At 42.0% G+C, this 20,926-nt stretch overlaps 1 protein-coding gene across 16 annotated transcripts in view; it reads right to left on the reverse strand.

The window, feature by feature from the left end:
- The window catches only part of LOC139467906 (protein FAM13A-like), a 95,498-nt gene that overhangs the window by 11,867 nt on the left and 62,705 nt on the right, over window positions 1–20,926 (reverse strand). For 14 of the 16 annotated variants that reach the window (XM_071249463.1, XM_071249451.1, XM_071249455.1 and 11 more), the window contains 14 exons: window positions 11,208–11,412; window positions 10,169–10,378; window positions 9,418–9,592; window positions 9,114–9,237; window positions 8,449–8,544; window positions 7,157–7,338; window positions 6,599–6,649; window positions 5,882–5,991; window positions 5,193–5,232; window positions 4,786–4,951; window positions 4,167–4,210; window positions 3,686–3,740; window positions 2,869–3,313; window positions 1,893–2,025 (listed from right to left, as the gene is read on the reverse strand). In XM_071249463.1, the coding sequence (XP_071105564.1) occupies window positions 1,893–2,025; window positions 2,869–3,313; window positions 3,686–3,740; window positions 4,167–4,210; window positions 4,786–4,951; window positions 5,193–5,232; window positions 5,882–5,991; window positions 6,599–6,649; window positions 7,157–7,338; window positions 8,449–8,544; window positions 9,114–9,237; window positions 9,418–9,592; window positions 10,169–10,378; window positions 11,208–11,412 (2,036 nt within the window). Of the gene's footprint in view, window positions 1–1,892; window positions 2,026–2,868; window positions 3,314–3,685; window positions 3,741–4,166; window positions 4,211–4,785; window positions 4,952–5,192; window positions 5,233–5,881; window positions 5,992–6,598; window positions 6,650–7,156; window positions 7,339–8,448; window positions 8,545–9,113; window positions 9,238–9,417; window positions 9,593–10,168; window positions 10,379–11,207; window positions 11,413–20,618; window positions 20,922–20,926 lie in introns of those variants that run through there. The other 2 variants (XM_071249458.1, XM_071249449.1) reach the window with 2 other exon arrangements.

Genomic DNA, 20,926 nt, shown 5'->3' on the forward strand with positions numbered 1-20,926 from the left:
AGCTTCAAAAGTCTGTGGGTCCTGAATGCAACCTGGCATTTGTTTTCTGTGTTTGGAGTGACTCATGAACCGAGTACTACCCACTGTCTGCTGGTTTTGATTTGTGGCTTCATATGCTGGGTTCAGTCATGTATAGGCTTTTAAAAGTGGGTGTTCTCGGTTCCAAAGGTTGCCTTTTAGCAACCGTTCAACTGACAGTCATGACTAATTGAAGCAACGTCAGACAACTGGAAGTGGAAGAACTGCATTCGTCTAAAGCCTGGGTATACAATGTGTCCTGGAGCGGCATCTTCCAACTTTGGTACGATACCAACAGCATGGTACATCACGGACATGTGGTTACCCGGTACTTGTTTTGTTCAGGTCTATGTATTCAACATTATATTTTCTTGTAAACTATTATTAAACTTTTATTATATCGGTATATTGCAGACACATATTTTATCAAATGATACTTTGCTGGTTGAAGGTTGTAACAAACCGTTTCTATTTCAAAGCCAAATTCCATCCCATAGTGGAATGTCAACTTAGTGAATAATGGCCCATATATAACCAAGTTCTGTAGATCAATATATTGCAAGATGAATTCAATATCAATTTAATTTATCAATGCCTGTTTCTTTCACAATAGCTTGTAATCCAACCCCCTCAGTTATTTATCAGGTTTCTGGCGTGCCCAAGGGATGCAACTCTGCAAATCGCGGTGCCTTAGACAAGTCGTGGATGTAAGAGGAACCTAGTGGTATGGTGCTGACATAGCAAATAAGCCAAACAATGGGTGTACATGTGGATCTGGACCCCTGGACCCCTGGTCCACAGATCTACGCAGCTGAGAGATGGAACTCCCGCACACATCAAGTTAGCCAGCTGGTGACCTTCACCCATGAGCAAGGTATTGAGTGGATGCTGTAAGTCATGACATTAATATGTTGCCATATTTATGTGAGTTTCGACCCTTGGCTTAAAATGTACAATGAAATTAATGCAAGTAGCCCCATCTTTGAACCAATCAGCAACGATAGCACGAAGACTCAAGGCTTGATGTAGTATGGCATGACAGCAGTCCATTGATCTCAAACTTAATTTCAAATGCTTAACATGTTATTGAACTCCCATGAAATAGGGGAAAATGTTATGTAAGTCAGGTTCACCGCCAAGATTGTACAGGTTCCAAAAGTGCATTGTTTCACAAATTAGCACATTCCTTTGAACGTATATGAGCAGTCTACGTACTCAACACAACTGCTTGTTGCTCTACTGGACATTTCACGGAATGAGTGAGCAGTGTTTTGCTTGTAGATAATTTCACAAAATTACTTAGAACAAAGACCCCAGAGACAAAGACTGTTATAATTGCATGATCAACCTGACACTGAACTGACCACCTTTGAACTTGGTCAGAAGCACTAAATCTAGCAGTCAGTTACATTGTTTATTGTGAGCTGTGTTATATATATGTCATTGTTTCCAGACATGACAACAAACTCATATTCAGATAAAAATGAATAACTTCCTGTAAGCAAGGGACACTCACATATTTCGTATTAATTTCATGCTCGAATTAATTTCATGACTTTCAGTAACAGGAATATCATGATTGGCAACATCTGCATGAATGGACTCCACAAATAGTACCATGTGCCCCAAACCCTTAATTAATTCAGCCTCAAACCTGCTTAAAAATGATCGAAACATCAAATCATTATGGATAAAACATGGCTTTCCAGTAGTGCATGCATGAGTTAGCACAACTACACCCGTCTCAGCGAAGCATTGGGATAAATCTCTGCATACCAGTTGTTATCATTCCGATGTCCTGACCCAGTCCACACAACGCTGAAAGCTACGCGGCCCATCATGATGCATCAACAATGGCGGTTCAACTAACTCACCCATTTTTCTTCTTGAGTTTGACGGATCTCGGCGAGACGATGACAGCGTTTTCCAGATCTTCTGTTGGGTCCTGTGGCACGGGCTTCCTCATCATGTAGATGGCGGACTGAGTGGCCCGGGCTGGGATCGGATCTGGAGTTAAAACATTCTTACTGACAGGCATATACCTAATATCGTCAGTTGAATCAAATAGTAAATAAATTCACTATAACAAGATGTTTGTGATAAGTAAATTCTTTGTTTTCCAGGACAGAAACATTTAACATCCAAATGGCATCCTTGGTTGGTCAGCCTTTCCATAGAGGAAACTAACTATAATTATCTGAATTCATTAATTGTAAAGCTTCTCTGACATCAAATCAAGTCAGCCATTTGAACACGCTTTAGAGTGAGTGAGTGTTTAACACTTGCTTGGAAGAGTATTCCAGTTAGATCACTGCATGTCAGCTAAATGTGAGAAAAGTGAGTAAGTCAGTAAGTTGGGTTTAACACCACATTTAACAGTATTCCAGTTATATCACGGCATGTCAGCTTAATGTGGGAGGAAAGCCCGAAGTGATGCAAGTCTCAGCCTTTACAACTTTGGTGAAACCCACGAGCACGGGTATGGTGCTGACAAACCTAGAAACGGGGCAAACCGGGATTCGAACCCACATAGGTTACTGGCATGCCTAAGGGATGCAACTCTGCACAGTGAATCAGGCGTCTAAGATGACTGGGCCACTCATGCCCCTAAAAGTGAATGGAAAGCCCAAAGTGACGCAGGTCTCAGACATTTACCACTTTGGTGAACCCACAAGCATATAATCCAAGAAACATCATCAGGGAGAACTGGGATTTAAACCAACAATCTTAGGTTTCTGGCATGCCAATGGGATGCAACTCTGTACAGCGAATTGCAGCACTTGAACTAGGTCACTCGTACCCCCATATGCTGTAGAATTTGACAGATGATGGTATCAAGGGTCCCCTCACCTGAGCTGTCGACATGTTCATGCAGGATGGTGAGATCTAGTGGTGGGACAAAGGGCTTCCTGACATTGACCGGTGAGTGGTCAGGTGAGTTGGCCTGACTGGCCTTCAACTGCTTGTCCTGGTGGATGTCGAGGAAGGCTATCCTTGACTTAAACTCATTGTTGTGATTCATGTCTTCGTCATCATCTGATGAGGAGCTGGCCTCCTGTCGAGGCTTGAGAGGCTGCTTCCTGGGCACAGGCTGGGGACGAGGCTCCGCTGTTTGTTGAGGCTGGAGATCCAATGCGGGATGGGGAATCAGTTGGGGTGGTTCATCAAGATTGGGCTCTGTATCCTGTAACAGCTCACCAATCTGTGCATCAAGGACGATAAGGTCAGAGCCTTCCACACTCTGGCGGAACTTCCTACTTGGTGATCGTCTTGGAGGTCCCACTGGCTTCTTGAACTGAAAATGTTCCGGTTTAAAGGCTAGGCTCATGAAACACTTGTTGTCGGTGTGTTGTTTTACACCACACTCAGCAATATTTCAGCTGTTTGACTGCGGTTCGCAAATAATCAAGTCTGGACCAGACAATCCAATGACTGACATCATGAGCATCGATCTACACAATTGGGATACGATGACATATATCAACCAAGTCTGACAACCCGATCCGGTTAGTTGCCTCTTACGGCAAGCATGGTTCGCTAAAGATCTATTCTAACCCGTATCTTCATGATTCTTCATGACACACTAAAATATTAGATTAGTTTAGATGGTAAGATAATATATAATGATGGTGTTCAGATGGACATATAATACAAAAAATAGACTTACTGAAGATAGGACTTCCGTATCCCGCTCCACACCCATGTCTGAGCTGTCAGAATCCCTGAAACACGATCACAAGGTAAACAGTAAGGATAACATATATGGATGAACAACTTCTTTATTACAATTAGGAGCGACGTTTCGGTGTAGGTTCTAACACTCGAGCAAGTTACTTGTGATGTGTCTTATCCTTACTTAGTTCTCCAACTCCTAAATGCCTCTCCAAGATGTCACAAGGTAAACCGGGGGCGGTCGGTAGCCTAGTGGTTAAAGCATTCGCTCGTTACGCCGAAGACCCGGGTTTGATTCCCGACATGGGTACAATGTGTGAAGCCCATTTCTGGGGTCCCCCACCGTGATATTGCTGGAATATTGCTAAAAGCAGCATAAAACCAAACTTACTCACTCACTCACAAGGTAAACCACAACATTAGAAGTAGGCAATGTATTACAGGACATTACTAGACAGTACAAGACAGTACAGTACCTGTCAGGTGACTCCTCTTGCCTCAGCTCAGTTGACTTAGGGGCCTGTGAACAGAAACAGAATAGCCTCAGTATCATGATCAGCAAACATTTAAAGCCACATTGAGCCATATTCCAGATGTCAGCTGTAAACAATAGAGTCTGGACCAGACAATCCGATGATTGGTATTGCAAGCAACAATCCACACCGTCAGACTACGATGACACGCAATAAACCAAATCAACGAGCTAGACCACGCGATCCATTATGTTGCCTCTGATGACCAGGGTGCCATTGTACAAAACAACCTTAGCGCTAAGACTGCCGTAAGTCTATGTTAAGGTATGGGAGTTATGATCACCTTAGTGCTAAGATCACTTTGTACAACGGCACCCTGGAACCACTCGTACAAAGCCATCTTAGCACTACAACTATCCTAAGTCTATGTGAGAGTATGGGAGTTACGATCATCTTAGTGTTAAGATGGCTTTGTGCATGTAGGCCCTGCATAGCTTGCTGGGGAGCAATTTTAACCAGAAATACCCACTGGTCTTCTTGTGTAACAGAGATTGAGTGAATATGTCAGCAATATTGCAGCCATATCACAAAGGCCTAGGCAGCAAGCTGTTTCATAGCTTACCTTGGAAATGATAATGCTCTTGTTTTCAAAGAAGTCAAACGCCGCAGACGTTGGCCTCTGTTTGCTCGGGCGTGTCTGGGATCCGTCGACTCCATCCTCCTTAATATGGGCCTCAAACACAGAGATCCTGTCCTTGACAGCCGCCGCAGGCTCACTGTCAGATCTGCTGTGAGTGGAACAAGGTTAGGATACTCAGGAGTATCATACATGTCAGTGCACAGGTATATACATACTCATAAAAGAAAAACAGCAGTGCAACAATCTTTTTTTTTGACTACATGGAAAATTGTCTCACGAACAATATTCAAATTGTCATCAACAATGTTGCTGCTTCCATGTTAGGAATAGTGGCTGCATAGACACTAGTTATTCTGGGCATAATGTCACTAGTCATATCTAGAACTAACCTCTCAGAGTTGTCACTGTTAGCCACATTGCCATCAGATCCTGAAATGTCAATGAAGTAGTTCATAGTTCCATAAAAGATAGTTCATGTGGTTACAAAAACACAATGCCTAAGCGGAATATATATCGCCTTGCTATATCTCGCTGACATTTCTATGTTGACCCAAGCTGGTGGGCAGTAACAAGCATACATTCCACTTCCAACACTGAGGTTCCATACTTTTCCTACGAACATAAGAGTTCCACTCATGAACAAGTAACATGTTACATGTGTCACTGGCTTTGGGTGTGGGGTGGCCAATCAGTGAGAATATTAAACTGATAACATCATATCCTTCCTGCTAAGACCATTATTATTAAATTTTGTGTTTCACAGATTTATTCGAGCTTTTTTATACAGTCGGTTAATAAACAGATATATGTCAATCATATCTATATTTATATGAAAGTCATTCTGCAGTGGAGCTAAAACTGCAGGTGGCCTCTTGAATCACTGATAGTGAGGACGACATAGAATTTACACATAACATTTTTTATTGCATAAGAGGGTCTATATTACTAGGCAGACATATTTTTATGATTAATTTATTTCTTTACCAGATGCTTTCCAGTAGGGGCAGTGGGCCCATGAAACGAAAAATACAAAATGGCCTAATGAGCACAGCAGCAGCAGTAGCAGCATCAGCATTACCTGTGGAGCCACTTGTGCTGTGGGAGTTGGCCTCCTTCTCGGGGCTGACACTGAGACGGTCTCCGAAGATGTGCTGGGTGATGCTCTGAATGATAGTCTTATCCACCAGCCTGCAAAAGGAACACACATCACTGTGGCTGGTACTTGAACAACTTACCTTCTCAACAGTCACATTATCACGGAGGCCTGATTAATAATAATAATAGCAGGCTGACAAAGAAATCGGGGTTAGAAATTAACTTTTATTTTCACTAGTTCAATATCTACCTCATGGCGAAAGTGGTAGTCCACAATTAATGTCACTAGTCCTTCCTGAATTGTCCTATTCTAGGACAAGCGGACCAATGTTATTTTCGAATCCTAAATGAAGGATATCAACTGTAGGACACTTTCAAAATCCTGGCAAAATAATAAACTGCCTAAACTCAATACACAGAGAATGCGTGATAGTTGTTAAACGCCAAGGTTAGCACTGTGCCACCAATGTCACAGCAGTCACACAAACCAGTGACTGAAAGCATGAACATTCCTCAAAGCCATCCTGGCACAATGACACAAAGTCACCACTCAATCCTCTCTGATCTCCTAGACAAGCTTGGGAAGCTAGGGACCAATATTCCCAACCTGCACTGCACAGGTGTCCTTGGATCCAGTACAAAGTTTGCTTCATTACACTATACATATCAATAGATTGAGTTTGATGTTTCCAGTACTCACTCATGTGTCCGAGCTGTAACTACTGGAGATTCAATAATGCTGTGACCCTCACTGCAACAGAGAAGACACAGTTTCACAAAAATACCAATCTTATCAAAACTTGAAATGATATCTTGATCAAATGGATTCATAGGACCAGGCAACAACTCCATAAAACTGCACAATGCACTGGATGTAAAGATGGATGACAATACAACCTTTGATTGCAGGGAAGGACAAACATGCTGGCAGACTCAACATCTGCTGGTGTACTTCAATCCTGTTCACCACCTTCATATTGCTACTTTCCCAGATGGCAAGTGAAGTCAAATGGGCTGTCACGTCGCATTCATGAATATTGCACTTATGTAGCAACATGCATGCAGGTGTGTGGCTGCTTGTACTGGTCTGGATGTATGCCGATTTTATGGTGCTAGCCCACTGAGATACCATGCCACAGGTTAGTACGGATACCCCACTTAATCACGTCAAGTCAACCTGTACTTGTTTTATCACCTTAATGCTGAGCGTCTGACAGGGTAAGAAAGAAGTAGCATTTTTTAACGTCTTTTGGTGTACCTGTCTGTGATGAAGGGTGAGGCGCTCCTGTCTGGGTAGTCCTCGGCATCATGGACATACGGCCCCTGTATACCCGACAGGTGAGATCGGCCCCCCGAGTGGGGGATGATGAGGGAGGTGTCGCTGTGGTCCATCTCCTCCATATCATGGTACTGACTGCTGTCGTAACTCCTCATACTAACCTGCAAATCAGGGACATCAATGATATTCCTCAACAACATGTTCTTTCTGCTCACACAGAGTTCCTGCAGAGTTCATTAAGAACGCCTACGTACAGGATCGGAGAGTGTGAATGTTGTTACGCTGCAGTAAGACATATTCCATTTTGGGTATGGTGCTGACAAACCACGAAACATAATCAGGGCAAATCTTGGAATCAAAGCCTTGATCAAAGGAGCCGCAATGAACATGATGATTTGCGACATTCTGGCGACTGGGTCACCCCTAACGTGAAGCAAACATTAGCCTAGTTACAGCTGTAGTTACAACATAGTTAATTGGCTATTAAATTACTCACCATTGTCTCTTATATGTTATTATTTCATAAATGAATATTATTTTACGGGCACCAATTTGGTGTCGTACCGTGTAAACACAAAATGGCGACGTATGCTGGAGTTACAAACGCGACCTATCATTGTAGAAAAAAAACAACGCAAGATAAACATATTTTTATTGCATATATAAGGTTTGTGTGCGCACTTGTGATGTGTGCGAAATACGCATCAGTCAGAAAGCGCACGTTAAATCTCCAAAGTAACTAACTAACTAACTTGTGATGTCCGTGTGCGAAATACGCTACAGTCTGAAAGCGCACGTTAAATCTTCTGTATCAGTCAGACTTGTGATGTGTTTCATTCCCGGTCGCCTTATACACGGAGTATAGGATTTTGGGTTGATTTTTAAGGCGTGTACAGGGGGGTCGTCTTATACGTGGGGTCGCCTTATACACAGCGATATACGGTAGTATGTTGCCATATTAAGTGCCCATCTTCAATAAGAGCCCCCTGACAACTTCTAGACCAATCAATAAATTATCTTTATTAGCACCCCGAATAAGACCGAAATTGACATGAAAATCCCACATTTTCTTGTGTACAGTACAGTTTACAGTAAACAGCAGAGCTGAAGGGTGTATAATGGTCTAATAACTATTATCAAAACTGTTTTGGTTTTATTGATGTTTGAACTAAGTTCTTTCATTAGGGTTTGTTGGATTATATATGCATCCCATTTGTTCATTATCTTAAGGCCCGGGGTGCATATTACGGTGAATACGGAAGCACTCTTACATTTCTAGGGGAAGACAAGTTGAGAGAATCATCAGCAGATGCAGATATCTTGGGAGGAGGCGGCCGAGGTGGAGCAGACATCTTGTACCGTTTCTCCTGGAACACAACAGCATGTGTGAGTGAGTGAATGAGAACCACATCACAGCATCACAAAAGCAGCAATTCTTATAGAAGACAATTTCTTAGCAACATATTCCCTCAATGATCCAATTTATCAGAAGTTAAAGAGTCTTAATAATGAAAGAACAATTATACACAAGGAAACAGCCATGAAATTAATCTTTGCTGTCCCCAAGCATACCAGCCCTACTTAAGGCCACGTGTGATAAACTGATTTATTGCATGCCTTGTTGAATGCAGGTGGACCAGTTTTGTCTGTAAAGTTTGGAGAATTGTATTCTTTAGGTATAATATGCCAACATATATAACCATAAATACAAACCCAAGACATGAAAACATTAACGCTTGACAATGTAGACCATTCTTTTCAAATGCTTTAGATCTCTTTATCAAGCTTTGTCCAACTTATCCGTTACCCTTGACATGTTTGATTACAACCAATCACAGATATCTGTCCCAGTTCACACACACAGAGCTGTGAAGCACTGAGATAAGGGACACCTCGGACCGACCGGCTAGCAGTTACAATGACATAATGTACGTACCCATGACACAATAGGAGCATCTTCATGAGACTGCTTAAAGATTGTGTCGTACTCTGCGATTAACTTGAACACAATCTGGTTTGTGGTACCTTGGTCGCGAAGCCCAGATATGCCATCACCACACCTGAAATGAGGAAATTTGTGCAGGAACCATTCCTTTCACAAGTATCTAATTGCTAAACTTTCGCTTATATAATATCTACGACACTTTTTACTTACACTAACATCAAGCAAATAAAGCTTGATTGCTTTAGTCATCAAAATAATTTGTGGATTCACTATCATAGAATAACATGAGACTTACTTGAAAAGGTTTGGTCCAAACACAATGGCCAGAGCCATAGCGGACATCTTGTTGTCTTTCTCATGGTGTGTCACAACCACAAGGAACTGACACAGGTACTTCAGGAGGTCGTAGTTCTCATTGGGCAGCTGTTGTAGCTTCGACTTCAGTTGCTGGACCACCTGGTCCTTGTTGCCTGGAGAGAGAGAGTGGGTAATAGAACCAGGTCTTCAACAAAACGAGTGAATGCTTTAACCACTAGGCTATCCAACTGTCTGAAAAATGTATGCAGAAAACTGTAGCAGCCAAAGCTGTAGTCAAGAGTTTTTTTGGTTTTTGTTTGTTTTGTTTGTTGTTTAACGCTGCACTCAGCAATATTCCAGCTATATGATGGCGGTCTGTAAATAATCGAGTCTGAACCAGACAATCCAGTGATTGATATCATGAGCATCGATCCACGCAATTGGGATTGATGACATGCATCAACCAAGTCAGCGAGCCTGACCACCCGATCCCGTTAGTCGCCTTTTACGACAAGCATAGTCACCTTTGATGGCAAGCATGTGTTGCTGAAGACCTGTTCTACCCCGGAATCTTCACGGGTCGTAGTAGTCAAGAGTAGCCAGACTACACAGAACCTTTTATGAAAACTCTTCTCCAAAACTACACATCCTTATGCCCCCATTTGCATCTAATCATCCATCTAGTTCCAACTGACCACTCCAAACCAACTAACTGGTATGGCACTAAGGTAAATACTGAAGTGTGTTACCTTCCTGTATATCCAGGAAGTCCTGCGTCATGTGTAAAGGTATGACAGTGTCAGGTAGTTCCCGCAGGAACAGTTTTAACAGACCAGCCACAGCCATCACATCGCAGTCTTCCTCAATATCTGTGTCCCAGTGCTGGTCGAACGAGTACCGGAGCTTCTCCAGGACACGAGAGTTTCCATTGACACGGAAAATACCCTCCTGGTCCATACCTAAACAGAAAACGAAAAGAGTCAATGAAGATCACTGAGATATAACTTTTTCAGATTTTATTAATGATTTAAATTTGCAAATCAATGGGCAGAAAATAGTTTTGGTTTTGAAATAAAGATTTTCCTGTTGTTGCAAAATGAGTTGCTCAGTGGCAAATTTAGCGCAGTTGAGCTTGTAAGCTTGCAGGATAGTGAACAGATTTGTTTTGTTGTTCAACACCTCACTCAACCATATTCCAGCTATATGACAGCCAGGTAAGTAAGTCATGTCTGGGCAACACAATCCAGTGATTGATATTGTGAGCATCAATCCATGACCCTCCAAGTACTATGACACACTATCAACCAAGTCATTGAGCCTGACCTCTCAATCTATTTGATCTCACGACCAGCATAGGTGGCTTGGGACCCATTCTAATCCAATGTCCCCACTGGCAAAAGTGACCAGGGCTTCCTTGGATCGTCAGTCTCTTGAAAGTTGTGCTACTGCATGAACTCTAACAGTGTTACCCCATCTTAAATATTCAAGTCTTATGAATTATGCTGTGACCAACTTGAACATCAAACATTCTTTTTTGGCCAGGGCCTTGTTCCACAAAGAAATATTAGCAGTACAACCATCATCAGGCTGTGTGAAGTATTGGACGACAGTCACTATGCTGACATGCCCCTGGATATTATACATGTCTGCAGATAAGACCTAGCCTATCATATCTAGAGATATGTTGCATATCTTGAAATCAGGACAATGAAGATTCTAAAATTTAAGAACCCGACATCTTGTTCTGACCTGGGCATTATCCAGGTCTTCAGATAACACATAGCTTACCATATCTGGAGATAAAGTCGCATGTCTTCTTCACAATGGAAGGAATAAGACAGTTAGGAGACCTCTTGACGAGAACGTCAAGCGGGGCACCAAATGTCTTGTTGACATTGTTGCTTGGTACCAGCTTTCTCCTGGATGCTGGGCTCAAAAGTTTCTTGACGCGATCCATCGGGACACCAGTTGCATCGGGCCCCTTTGGAGTTACCTGCAACATCAATACAAATCCCTGTTAAGTCCAACACTATATAATACACACAAATAACTTGCACCTTTTTTTAATATTCTAGCATTGTCAATGGAAGGCCACCAGTAACTGGGCATGAAGATGGAATGTTTTAACGAATAGGCTACCCCACCACCCATATACAATGTACAATGTACTGTAAACATGTAGAATTGTATACGATAATAGTGAGGTTACTGGTCAACATTGCTTTGAACAGTATTCTAGTTATATCAGAGCGTGCAAACTTGATGTGGGAGGAGAGCCCAAATTCATGCAGGTCTCAGACATTTACCATTTGGTGAAACCCACGAGCATGAGTATCATACTGACAAACCTAAAACATAATCAGGCAGGATTCGAACCCACGATTACAAGTTCCTGTCATGCCAAAGGGACGCAACTCTGCACATCAAATTGTGACACCTAAGACGACTGGACCACCCATGTCCAGCTTGTAAGGAACATATAGTGTTAATATCATTAATACCAGCATATTTCTGAAGTGTTAGTATCCACTATTTTACTTCAAGAAGGGTTAGCTTGTAGCTGAAGCTCAGTGTACATACACCCAAGAGCTAGCTCCTTCAACAAATGTAAGCAAATGAAGGACAACAGATACTCACAGTGTTTACATTATCTGGCTCACGAGGACAACAATGACAAAATGTGCGAAGCAGTGCAATCACAGCTAACATACATGTTTGTACCAGATAGTAGCTGGTACATTCATGAATAACCAGGTACATATGAATGAACAGGTAATCTGGCATACAATGAATGAAATCAAGGTTGAACAATGAAACCTGCAAGAATATATTGATCTGTATTTTGCATTATGACCATCTTCTATACACTAACACAAATTTATGCTTGGCGTAGCCTTAAGATTGCTTTGGAAAATGGGGTCCTACCCATGGGCCAAGGCATGAGGAGCGAAGAGACCAGCTCATAGTTCCTATCACTCAGACAGGGACATACAAAGTCAAGCAGTGTTAGGGATGAAGGGGGGATAATAAAGAGTCCAACTTAGGACAAATATTGTTTTCAAACTAAACAGTACACATTGATAAATATCATCAGCTTTTTGGTCATCCAAACATAAGTGAGAATCAAGAGCAAGCCTGCTAGGAAATATGGTTCCCAGATAAAAAGTCAAGCATCAAATATCTGCCTTTACTCAACTATTTGCTTATTTACAATGTATTGCTTGACACTATGATTATCTAATGTCAATATTTTGAGGCAAGACAACCACTGACTCAGTACTAGGGAAACAGCCATGTAACATCACTATCAACAGACAGGTCCTTCAGTAAACAGCCGGTGTTTAGGAGCGGGCCACAGGCTGAGGGTGGGGGCCTAGATGGGTCTGGACTGAGGTTTGGGACGTAGGTGGATCTGGACAGGGGGGGGGGGGGGGCTAGATGGATGGTCTGGACTGAGGGTGGGTACGTAGATGGGTCTGGACTGAGGGTGGGTACCTAGATGGGTCTGGACTGAGGTTTGGGACGTACTGAGGTTTGGGACGTAGGTGGATCTGGACAGAGGGGGGGGGAGGCTAGATGGTCTGGACTGAGGGTGGGTATCTAGATGGATCTGGACTGAGGGTGGGGACGTAGGGGGATCTGGACAGAGGGTGGGGGCCTCGATGGGTCTGGACTGAAGGTGGGGACATAGATGGCTCTGGACTTAGGGTGGGGACCTAGATGGGTCTGGACTGAGGGTGGGTACCTAGATGGATCTGGACAGAGGGTGGGGACGTAGGTGGATCTGGACAGAGGGTGGGGACATAGATGGGTCTGAACTGAGGTTTGGGACGTACTGAGGTTTGGGACGTAGGTGGATCTGGACAGAGGGGGGGGGGAGGCTAGATGGTCTGGACTGAGGGTGGGTACGTAGATGGGTCTGGACTGAGGGTGGGTATCTAGATGGATCTGGACTGAGGGTGGGGACGTAGGGGGATCTGGACAGAGGGTGGGGGCCTCGATGGGTCTGGACTGAAGGTGGGTACGTAGATGGGTCTGGACTGAGGGTGGGTACCTAGATGGGTCTGGACTGAGGTTTGGGACGTACTGAGGTTTGGGACGTAGGTGGATCTGGACAGAGGGGGGGGGAGGCTAGATGGTCTGGACTGAGGGTGGGTATCTAGATGGATCTGGACTGAGGGTGGGGACGTAGGGGGATCTGGACAGAGGGTGGGGGCCTCGATGGGTCTGGACTTAGGGTGGGGACCTAGATGGGTCTGGACTGAGGGTGGGTACCTAGATGGATCTGGACAGAGGGTGGGGACGTAGGTGGATCTGGACAGAGGGTGGGGACATAGGTGGTCTGGACTGAGGGTGGGGACATAGATGGCTCTGGACTTAGGGTGGGGACCTAGATAGGTCTGGACTGAGGGTGGGGACCTAGATGGGTCTGGACTGAGGGTGGGTACCTAGATGGATCTGGACTGAGGGTGGGGACGTAGGTGGATCTGGACAGAGGGTGGGGACATAGATGGCTCTGGACTTAGGGTGGGGACCTAGATAGGTCTGGACTGAGGGTGGGGACCTAGATAGGTCTGGACTGAGGGTGGGTACCTAGATGGATCTGGACTGAGGGTGGGGACAAAGATGGCTCTGGACAGAGGGTGGGGATGTAGGTGGTCTGGACAGAGGGTGAAGATATAGGTGGTCTGGACTGAGGTTGGGGATGTAGGTGGTCTGGACTGAGGGTGGGGATGTAGGAGGGCCTTGACTCAAACCTAGGTGAGTCTAGACTGATGAAATCCTCGTTTGAGGACGAACCCTAAGTGCCAAGAATGTTGTACCAGAACTGGACACCAGACTGCTTGGTTTTTCATTGTGCTTCCATGCAGTTATCAACATCCTACAACTGTGTAACTGTCCAACCTCCCACTCATCTTAGTCTGTACAAAATATTTTATTTTCCCATATTCATGCCATAACTTCTACTCTATTTGGCTCCTGGGTAACAACCTCAACACTGCCAAGTAAAGTATGAAAACGAAAAACTTTCCTCACCATAATAACTGCCACACTTGTTTCAACCGTAAGCAAAGATTTGGCATTTGCAATTATGTTTAGATTAGAAAGTACTCAAATGTCAAAGTCCTCAGCAAAAATATGAAGATGATAATGCTTTCATCTTAACCACAAAGAACATTAAAAAACAACTTATGACAGAATTTCAAAGACATACTTTTTCTTATCCAAATTGCCCAGTTACAATGAAAACACCAAATACTACACTGACCTTTTGCCGAGTGAGGGAGAATGGTTTTACGATGCTTTTAGCAATATTCCAGCGACATCAAGGTGGTGGGACACCAGAATGGCTTCACACAATTTACCGATGCAGGTATAAACATGGGTCTTGGGCAAGACAATCTAACGCTTTAACCACGAGGCTCCACCTAATATAATGACTGCCCAAGTTTACAGAGAAATAACATTGGCTACACATATATACAGTGAGCAAGTATTGTTTTATCAAAATTTGGGTTTCACTCACTTTACCCATGTGAGGAATAAAACACAGGCAATGGGTGTGACGAGTGAACACTATAACTTCACGGTTACCCCGAATCACCGTGGCTACATAATATAAAGCAATACAAAGCCATACCGTATTAGACGTAATAAACGCTCTGCTCTATTTGCCAATATACTTGCTAGTGAACAATCCTAATTGCTACCCTTCCGATTGATCAATGTACACAAGACATATTTATTCGTGCATAATACGTTTGTTATATGCACCCTTAATTATGGGCAATTAAATTTTGGAAAAATATATCTGTCGTATATAAACATTTCAGGCTGTCAGCATAAACCACGAAATTTACGATCTTTCAACTCTGTTGTTTTTCACCAAAATAATATTCTAATAAGAGCCCCCTTATTCTAATTTTGAGAGCGCCCTGGGCGCTTATTATGTCGAAAACGGTAATATTAAATTTCAAAGTTAGAAAATGAGAAATCACTACTGATGAAAACATAACAAATTTTGTAATGACATATATTTTTAAGATGACAGATCAAAATAGATGTTGTCTTTTTCTCCCATGGAGCCTTCGCAAATCATATTCCAACTACCGTAACACAGAGGTTAACATGCACAACAACCTCTGAATATCTTAAGACACCAAACCAACAAACCTACACTAATACACTAAGTGGATGAAAACAGGTTTTTTTCCCATCTTTTTATCTTGAAAATAACACATTACAACCTTCTTCCAATAGTTTATTGTTGATATAAAGGAGATCAATGAAATTATTAGACCGACACTTGCTGAACATCATTTTATCAAAGGATAAAAGGAAATGTTTGCACCTTGCTTTCGATATGCCAAAATTATCAGTAAAAAGCATTCACCTTTATCCTACGATAGCTGTTCCAGAGGGGAGCACAGGCCAAAAACTTATCAGGTATAATGAACTTCATAATGTCTGTGGCCAGTGACAAGACAGCAGTCGTTCCAATGCCAGACCGTGTTTAATATATGCTTAACTGTTGTTGTTACATAACCACGATCTACTCACTTCTCACCAGACCCACAGACAGGAAGCCCTCCTTGACATAAGATATAATGGCCGTTATAATAACAAGCTCACAATTAACTTCCTACAAGGTTTTTTTTAACTGAAAAGTGTTGAATAAACATCTTGGGAAAGGAAGGACTGCTCTCTTGAGGGTGAGTAGGGGCAAGATGGAGAAGCTGGGGTGGGAGACAAGGGTTGTTGGGACGGGGAACAGGGAAGATGGAGAGGCAGGGGACGGGAGACAAGGGGTGTTGGGAAGGGGAGTAGGGAAGGGGAGCAGGGAAGATGGAGAGACAGGGGGTGTTAGACAAGGGGGTGTGGGGACGGGGAGTAGGGAAGATGGAGAAGCAGGGGATGGGAGACAAGGGGTGTTGGGAAGGGGAGCAGGGAAGGGGAGCAGGGAAGATGGAGAGACGGGGTGTTAGACGAGGGGGTGTGGGGACGGGGAGTAGGGAAGACGGAGAGGCAGGGGGTGTGGGAACGGGGAGCAGGGAAGACGGAGAGGGAGTGAGTGTTAGACAAGGGGGTATTTGGAAGGGGAGTTAGGGAAGTTGGAGAGGCAGGGGATGGGGACGGGGAGCAGGGGTGGGAGATGATGGGTCGAGGATGGTAAGTACTGTGCATGTTCTCTATGTGGTAACTGCAAGGGTCACTCACAGAGCAACAGCTAATTGAAGGGATTACAGATGATTAATTGTTTCATTATACACAAGTGTCTCTGCTTCAGTGACTTAACTTCAACTTATTCATAAACTTAATTTCACTGTTGCATCTGCACTGTTCTAATTTCCCATAACTCAATTCATAACACATTTTCTCATGACTCAATTTTTAACACATTTTCTCATGGCTCAATTCTTAACACAATTTCTCATGACTCAATTCTTAACACAATTTCTCATGACTCAATTCTTAACACAATTTCTCATGATTCAATTCTTAACACAATTTCTCATGATTCAATTCTTAACACAATTTCTCATGACTCAATTCTTAACACAATCTCTCATAACTTGGTTCTGGGGGCTCATGTGCATTCAATTAATAATTATGACAATTTAATGAGTCCAACAGCTGTCTCAATCTTTCTTCATTACAATTTAATTCACCTGGATAACGTTTATCTGTTCAATATTTTTGTAACCAAAAAATAAATTGTACTTTTTCATTTACACTGACCATATAGAAAGTACTTTAATAACCTAATGGTCAAGCAATGTAATATAACATTCAGAAGTTACAGTGTACAGACTAGTTGGAGAAAAGTAAAAATAATGTTAACAGGAAAACTGCTTGTTTGTCATATTTCTTGTCTTGGTGCCAATACTCACTCACTCACTCATTCACTTTTACATTCCAATGTTTCCCCACCTATGATGCAGGCAAAGCCAACCCATGAACCATTTCAATTTCCTTCAAAACCAAATGAAAACTAGCATCTGTTATGAAAATGAAATATTTATAAAGTATATGATAACTTATATCTCCTGGTTTATCAGATATGGTTTGGTGACGAACCCACATGATCAACCAATTAACCACACCACTTTAGTTTTATATGAATATTTTAAGAGAATTCACACAGACAGAAAACATACAGAGGCAACAAAATGTATTATTTACACACATCACATCCCAATATCAGTTTACACATTCAGAAAAGAAAAGTCATTTTCACATTTTATTTGCCAAGGCAGCAAAAGCAGAACCACTTGATGCAGCTCATTTGAATTTCCCAATCCAGACAATAGCTTCATTACCAAGGGAGGCATTGAGAAGGATAAGCGGATTAGCAGGATTAAGGGATTAGTGGGAAATTAGGAGATTAAGACTTCCTTTGTCTAAAGGGGAGGAGGCTTGGAGACTTCTCATGTACCTATATGCCAACTTCAAAGGCCCAACAGAAGAGGATATGTTAACACAGAATCACCACATGATTTAACTTATTATGAGGGATGGTTATGTAAATAAACCTTAATTCAAACCATGCCTTCTGGCGCTGTGTGACGTTTGTGGTGGTTGTGGATATTGAATGTGTGGGTGCTGTCTAAAATGGCAAACTGAAAAACATAAATATTTCCTGTAATTCTAATAGCCTTTTACACCACTTGAAACAATTATTTATGACATGCAAGATCTATAAAAACTTTCATAACGGATCTCAAACTAAAATTGGATAATCTTTGAACCACATTTAGAAATAAATGTTCATACCATTAATAAATCATGTTACAACACTCAAATTCAATTGAATAATAGTATATATCAGAGTTGTATGCAACAAGCTGAAGAAATAAATGTTGAAAAATGGGAGTCATGATAACTCGCCACATTTTATTTATTTAATTTTATTTTTTATTCATTTCATTTCATTTTAATAAAAAAAAAATTTTTTTTTGGGGGGGGGGGGGGGGGGGGGGGGTCATTGTATAAATTGGGGAACTATAGACTTTCTAGAAATTCCAAATTTTTCTATTATATGAAAGAAATTGCAGTCTCATTTAATTCTGAAAGTTTATAGACTTGTTTTATTTTAAACAACTAGCGGAGTAGCGGTCAGTATATTGTTTAAACACTGTAAATACTGAAGTTAGAATTTAGATTTCCTCAGCAAATTTATTGAGTCAGTTATGACTCATATGAAATACTTTTACAAGTATTTCAGGAAACTTTAGCGTCAAATACGCATGTAAAACCCTGTAAGTTCAAAGCATACATGTCAACATTTGATGAGAATATCCATAATTGCATCAGTCTCATCTCATATTTAGATTTGAAATTTTCCTTTTCGGATATTATCTTGTTCATTCCATTACTAAACAAAGTACTATTTGTTTATGAATAATTGAAGTATTAATAAAGCTCTCATTATTTCATGTAACACATGGCAACTCATTTCTATTCAATACATAAAATATGATAAATGAACACAGAAGTAACAGACAATATATCAGATACAGCCATAAATAACAAGTTGGGCAATGTCATCCTAACATTTAGCTCCCACAGCCCACGGCAGACAACCCGATATTTCCGCCTCCCATTACAAGCTAGCCCTGCTAACTACTATCACACACTGGGACATGGATAGATAACGGGCCTCTGGAAATACACCTAAAATCTATTCACAGTGCAGCCAATTTCTTCTTAGATATCCTTGAAATGACAAGGAAAAATTCGGTGAAGGTATTCTAAGGTCGGGTCACTTCCATACAGGCAACGGTGCAGAGAAGTGCAGTTATTGGAGGCTGTGAAGCTCACCAATCAGTGTGGATCATAAGAACTGCACATGTTGTTTTCCTATGCACAAGTGTTTAAGAGTATTAGGTCTACCTGTTTCCAAATAACAAGTAAACAGGTTCTACGTGCAGGAAGAGTAAGTGAGTGAGTGAGTTGGGTTTAACGCCGCTTTTAACAGTATTCCAGTTATATCACGGCGTGTCAGCTGAATGTGAGAGGAAAGCCCCAAGTGATGCAGGTCTTAGACGTTTACCACTTCGGTGAAACCCACGAGCACGGGTATGGTGCTGACAAACCTAGAAACATAATCGGGGCGAACCGGGATTCGAACCCACAATCATAGGTTTCTGGCGTGCCCAAGGGACGCAACTCTGCACAGCGAATTGCGGCGCCTTAGACGACTGGGCCACCCGTGCCCCCACGTGCAGGAAGATACTTCGACATGTGTCTGTTAGACAATGAAAATGAATTATAAAATAAAATAAAGGATGGGTGGTGAAATTAAATTTAAACTGTGTGTGTGTACTAACAAGGACTTAAGGAAGAGAATTTGTGGATGTCAACTTCTATATAATGAGGAACACAATGTTTCAGAGTAATTCATTCACCTGATGAAGGAGTAAGCATATACTCCGAAGCGTTGTGTTCCTCATAATAAAGAAGTTGACATCCACAAATTCTCTTCCTTATGTGTATCACTCCTAAATGGCCTTTCAAAGACATAGCAAGGACTTGTCACTGAATATTCCTTTCCAGCAGATTTTTGTGTTAATCTGTGAACCTTTGTTGCTCAACCTGAAATACATTTGACTTGACCAAGGCTTGGTGGATTTGTGGCCAAAGTCACACTGTTCAAATGATAAATTGCTGGGTCATGGACATGGCAAAATACACTTCAGGGAAGATAGAAGGATGGGAAAGCAGAAATGGAAAGATTGAATGAGTGTTGATGGGAACAAAATAACATGGAAGACTGGCAAGGAAGAAATATAACCACCCTCTGCTCTACTTCTGTGCATCCGACTTGAAGCAGTGTACTTTTGCAGGGCACTCACATAAGCCAGAAATAAATATCAAAGATGCAAGTAATCTGATAGCTGGGCAGTCAATGAAGAGGTCTTGTTTTTAATTCTGTAAATACATAAACAATTCTGGGAACATTCCACGCACTGGGAACAAAATGCCCTATGTGATTACAGACAATTAACATCATGTAAACATTTTCAAAAGGCATGTATGTTTAATAGATTGTTACAAGCAAGGATGTATCATCAAGAACCCTCCAGAAACCAGATATCTTTATATTTCCCAAATCTCTAGCCCGAAGGAATGTGTCAAGCTGACATTCACAAATGTGAATCCACCAAAATGTTTTCATTATAGTCACAAATTTCTTACCTGAAATTTCTGGCGTAATCTCATTAGTATTTCCACCAAGCCAGCCTTTCCATCTATTGGTAAGGTTTCCTGTTCTAAGAGCTGCGTAATCTCTTTACCAAACCTCACAACTGCATATCACTTCTAAACTTCACAAAGCATCCAACTACAACCCCATTCTGCTCACATCAAAACAATGCTAACGCCCACTCCATGCTAATTGGGGTCAAACTTTTTTCTCAATCGTCTCTAAGTTCTGTAAACAATACAGTTAACAGAATTAGCGCGGCTGAAGTAAGGCTTTGATGCCCCATTAAGCAAGCATTCAT

Source organism: Haliotis cracherodii, unplaced genomic scaffold, assembly GCF_022045235.1.
Source record: "Haliotis cracherodii isolate W230 unplaced genomic scaffold, xgHalCrac1.p SCAF_2, whole genome shotgun sequence".
Lineage (NCBI taxonomy): Eukaryota > Metazoa > Mollusca > Gastropoda > Lepetellida > Haliotidae > Haliotis > Haliotis cracherodii.